The 5,056-nt window shown below is 45.3% G+C and overlaps 1 protein-coding gene across 1 annotated transcript; it reads left to right on the top strand.

Moving 5' to 3' along the window:
* Positions 1–1,885: 1,885 nt before the first annotated feature.
* On the top strand, positions 1,886–4,501 carry LOC138672767 (polyubiquitin-C). Its single transcript, XM_069761102.1, has 2 exons — positions 1,886–2,247; positions 3,005–4,501. Exon 2 carries the CDS (start codon positions 3,011–3,013, stop codon positions 4,382–4,384), a length of 1,374 nt encoding a protein of 457 aa, XP_069617203.1. The 5' UTR covers positions 1,886–2,247; positions 3,005–3,010; the 3' UTR covers positions 4,385–4,501.
* Positions 4,502–5,056: the final 555 nt, after the last annotated feature.

Below are 5,056 nucleotides of genomic sequence, written 5' to 3'. Positions count from 1 at the left end.
GTGAAAATAAGTCATCACTTATCCAAAGGACTCATACAAACGAGCGTGATAATCAGATGAATGCGATTCATGGTTTTGTTGGATAGCACTGGTATATTACTCTATGGGGCTGTGTACATGTCCGATCTTTTCCTTGAACCAATTCGGTCTAAGGAAAATATTGCAGCATGCGTAAGAAGACTCCGATAATTGGATGGCACTCAGCCATTCATATCTGTGGGTCTGTGGAAAAACATCGTACATCGAGTTCGGTCCGATTTTCACGGAAACACTGCAAGTAGATGGAAAAACTTTTTTTCTCCACATCTGAGAAAATTGGATCACTCTCGATTACCATAATCAGACTGATTTTCTTGCTGATGGGTGTCCTGAAATTGGGGCACTTTTATCCCCGTTACAAGATGGCGCAGCAGATCAGAAACCCAAACGCCGCTGCATTTGATTCTTATGCGGCTGCTGTACGGTGTAATTTTTCCAGCAGCCCCATAGAGACCAAATAGAGCCAAGTTTGTGATTCCGATCTGCGGCGCCATCTCGTAACAGGAATAAAAGTACCCCGAACTGCCGATTGGTGCCGCTCCTGGCAGGCAGACCCCCATTGATCGAGTTGTCACTTCACCTGAGGATAGGTGACAACCTGGTTAAGGCCACGTTCACACATTCAATATCTGGTCAGTTTTTTACCTCAGTATTTGTGAGCCAAAACCAGGAGTGTGTGATAAATGCAGAAGTGGTAACTTTTCTATTATAATTTTCCTCCTGGTTTTTGGTTACAAATGCTGAGGTAAATTAGTGACCAAAAACTGATTGTGTGAACATGGCCTTAGGCTACTTTCACACTTCTGTTTTTTTGAATCTGTCACAATGCGTCGGCGCGACGTATCAACGGATGCGTCAAAAATAGTGAAAAACGGATGCAACGCATCCAGTATTTCAAGGGATCCGCTAGACTGTTCCATCGAAAAACTGGATCCGTTGCATCCGTTTTTACCATCCGTTTCATTGACGGATCCGTTTTCCATGCCTAAAAATGGGAGTCTGCCAAATGTGATTGGCTACTGGAAAATAGGGAAACCAATATATTGACTGGCTGGCTGTCTTCAGGCTGGCAGGAGTCTTGCTGGCACATTTGGGGGTGACGCCCCAGGCCAGGAGTATATAGATTTGGGGCCTATCTGGCCAATTGGCTACAAATTCCTGATTCTGAGCATGCTCAGTGTAAAAAAACCGGATTCCAGCGCTGGATTCCGTCATACGTGTCACGACGGATCCTGCGTCCATAGGCTTCCATTCTAGTCAACAACGTATGCCGCAGGATCCGTCACGACATGTTTTCCCGACGCAGACAAAAACGTTCATTTAACGTTTTTTTCCAGACAATTCGCCAAAACACGACGGATCCGTTGCACGATGGACGCGACATGTGGCCATCCGTCGCTAATACAAGGCTATGGGAAAATAAAACAGATCCTGCGGGCACATTTGCAGGATCCATTTTTTTCACAAAACGACGCATTGCAACGGATCTGAAAAAGACTCTGGAACCAGTGCCAAGCCCTATGAGGACGTCTGTGGCGCTGCTGCATTGTGTGAACCGTCTGAATTAACTTTAATCAGCACTTTGCCATTGGTATTTCATTTTTACAGGCTGTAGTTCATTAATATGAGTTCAGTCTCCTTGTTTCACAATTTGCTTCCAGTAAGCGCCGAGAAACAGGAAACAACCCAGGACCGACATCACCACAGCCGGCACAGCCCGGCACAGCTAGAATCTGCCAGCCAGCCCCAGCAACAACATTGCATCATAGCCCACCAATCAGCGCTCGCCAAATACCCGCCCAAGCAAAAACCCGGCTAGAATCTTCTAGAGGTCTCGGCTGCATACGCCACACCCCCTCCTGTGTGTATCCCTCCGCGCTGATTTATCGAATGAACAAATACATTGTATATGAACGGTAATTTATGCTTATAAATCAGTGTAAAAAGTCTCTATTCAACGACTTCCACCAAAGAAAAAGCGAGCATATTCCAAAGTATAATTCCTACCCCGGCTACCCGGCCTTAAAGCCGGGAGCTATGTTTTCTTTGTGGCGCATGAGCCAATCAGTTACGTGGTGGTGATGAGTCAGCGCTCTCTTTATAAATAGGAGGCTTGTGACGCAGCCCTATTAGATTCTGCCAGAGCTAACAGAGGAAGCATCGAGTTGCCGGCTGAAAGGGGTATTTCTAACGCTTGTCTATTAGGAGGTAAGCTCTACCTTACGTATAGTTTTATTTTTGTGGTAGTTGTGCTGAATACTGTGCGGTTGTGAAGAGGAACTGTAACTTTCTGTTAGGCGGGAAGGAGGTTCGGGTCGGAAATTATTACTATTACTATGCCGTTGTTTCTGAGGAGAACCGAGTGGTCGGATGCGTTGTAGCTTTAGGTGACGGCTTCGCTTTGTCTCATGGCCGGTCGTTAGTAGCAGGCTCTGCTGTGCGGGTTATACCATGTTCTCCCTGGGGGGTGGTTACTTAGTGTTGAGGCGTCTGATGGTGTAGTCCGGCAGGAAGCTGTATGTACGGGGTCTGGTGACAGCCGGGATGGGCGTTATTAGGAGGGGCTATGTAGTGTGATCTATGCTGGATAGTGGATACGTTTTGCTTGTCTCAGCAGCTCCCGTATCAGTCTTTATAGGCGTCTTGTGTTATGCCCTGCCTAGTGTCAATTAGCAGAAACTAGTAGCTGTAAGGCTGTTAAATCCATAGACATGTACTGCTATAATGGGATTGGTGTACATTTAATTTTACAGTAAGCATGATGATGCGGATCTGTTTTATACAAAGGATCTGTCAGATCAGTGTGATCTATAATGTAACGTGTACAGTGATCTCATGGTTCTCTCCAACATTCCTCTTTTAAATAGGCTTTATTATATATCTAGGATGAGCTTTAAAGTGTCTCATTGTATTCTGGTACTGCTGACTATCTTGTGGTATAATGTGGTTTAATTTTCTTTCCTAGGTCAGGATGCAGATCTTTGTGAAAACCTTAACTGGCAAGACCATCACCCTTGAGGTGGAGCCTAGTGACACTATTGAAAATGTAAAGGCCAAAATCCAAGACAAGGAGGGCATCCCACCAGATCAGCAGAGGTTGATCTTTGCCGGAAAGCAGCTCGAAGATGGCCGCACCCTTTCTGACTACAACATCCAGAAAGAATCCACCCTCCACCTTGTGCTCCGTCTCAGAGGTGGTATGCAGATATTTGTGAAGACCCTGACTGGAAAGACCATTACCCTTGAAGTGGAGCCCAGTGATACCATTGAGAACGTGAAGGCCAAAATCCAAGACAAGGAGGGCATCCCACCAGATCAGCAGAGGTTGATCTTTGCCGGAAAGCAGCTTGAAGATGGCCGCACCCTTTCTGACTACAACATCCAGAAAGAATCCACCCTCCATCTTGTGCTCCGTCTCAGAGGTGGTATGCAGATATTTGTGAAGACCCTGACTGGAAAGACCATTACCCTTGAAGTGGAGCCCAGTGATACCATTGAGAACGTGAAGGCCAAAATCCAAGACAAGGAGGGCATCCCACCAGATCAGCAGAGGTTAATCTTTGCCGGAAAGCAGCTTGAAGATGGCCGCACCCTTTCTGACTACAACATCCAAAAAGAATCCACCCTCCATCTTGTGCTCCGTCTCAGAGGTGGTATGCAAATATTTGTGAAGACCCTGACTGGAAAGACAATTACCCTTGAGGTGGAGCCCAGTGATACCATTGAGAACGTGAAGGCCAAAATCCAAGACAAGGAGGGCATCCCACCAGATCAGCAGAGGTTAATCTTTGCCGGAAAGCAGCTTGAAGATGGCCGCACCCTTTCTGACTACAACATCCAAAAAGAATCCACCCTCCATCTTGTGCTCCGTCTCAGAGGTGGTATGCAAATATTTGTGAAGACCCTGACTGGAAAGACAATTACCCTTGAGGTGGAGCCCAGTGATACCATTGAGAACGTGAAGGCCAAAATCCAAGACAAGGAGGGCATCCCACCAGATCAGCAGAGGTTAATCTTTGCCGGAAAGCAGCTTGAAGATGGCCGCACCCTTTCTGACTACAACATCCAAAAAGAATCCACCCTCCATCTTGTGCTCCGTCTCAGAGGTGGTATGCAAATATTTGTGAAGACCCTGACTGGAAAGACAATTACCCTTGAGGTGGAGCCCAGTGATACCATTGAGAACGTGAAGGCCAAAATCCAAGACAAGGAGGGCATCCCACCAGATCAGCAGAGGTTAATCTTTGCCGGAAAGCAGCTTGAAGATGGCCGCACCCTTTCTGACTACAACATCCAGAAAGAATCCACCCTCCACCTTGTGCTCCGCCTGAGGGGTGGCTTTTAAATCTGACTCTTCATTCCATGTTGCTATATGTTGCACTGTTTGTTGCACTGCTTGTTCCTAAGCTACAGTCATAATCCTGTAGACGTGTGATGGCTAAATAAAGATTGTTGCACAGCATATGTTTGTTTGTTTTTAAATAAATTATGGTTATGGTGACAAAAATAGTTAAAAGCAAAACTTGATGGGTGAAGTTCCCAGTTTTTTTTTGCTCACTTTATTCCTACGGAGTTATATCCTTGCTTTCAGTGTGGCTTTATAAAGAGCTGTCAAAAGTTGAGGGGATGTGATATATGGGCATGCCAAGTGTGCATGGAGCCAGCACATTTGCTAGTTTAAGCAGTGCAGTCTTTCTGTGCTGACTGCCTTCCTTAAGTTACAATTTTTATGGCCTTTACCAAGAGGGTGGGGATGTTCACTAAACTACTGGATTTGTATTTTTATTTATCTGCATGTTACCATATAAGCAACACACCCCTTGGTAAAGACTAAATGCTACCATTATATAAAGAAAATAAAAAAAAGCCTGTCTGAACCATATAATTTAGAGAAAAACCTGAGTTGCTCAGTGGGAATAAACAAAAATGTGTTACTGTTGATCTAGTGACTTAATCTTAAATGTTTCTAAGGAGGTTGTCCACTACTTTTATCTTGACCCATCTTTAGGATAGGCCA

This window comes from Ranitomeya imitator, chromosome 3 (assembly GCF_032444005.1).
Source record: "Ranitomeya imitator isolate aRanImi1 chromosome 3, aRanImi1.pri, whole genome shotgun sequence".
NCBI classification, from domain to species: domain Eukaryota; kingdom Metazoa; phylum Chordata; class Amphibia; order Anura; family Dendrobatidae; genus Ranitomeya; species Ranitomeya imitator.
The sequence above is the reverse complement of the archived record's forward strand: the minus strand, read 5'-3'. Positions and strand labels throughout refer to the sequence as shown.

Excerpts from the sequence above, each read along its gene's own strand:
- LOC138672767 (XM_069761102.1), top strand. The coding sequence starts at position 3,011 with ATGCAGATCTTTGTGAAAACCTTAACTGGCAAGACCATCACCCTTGAG.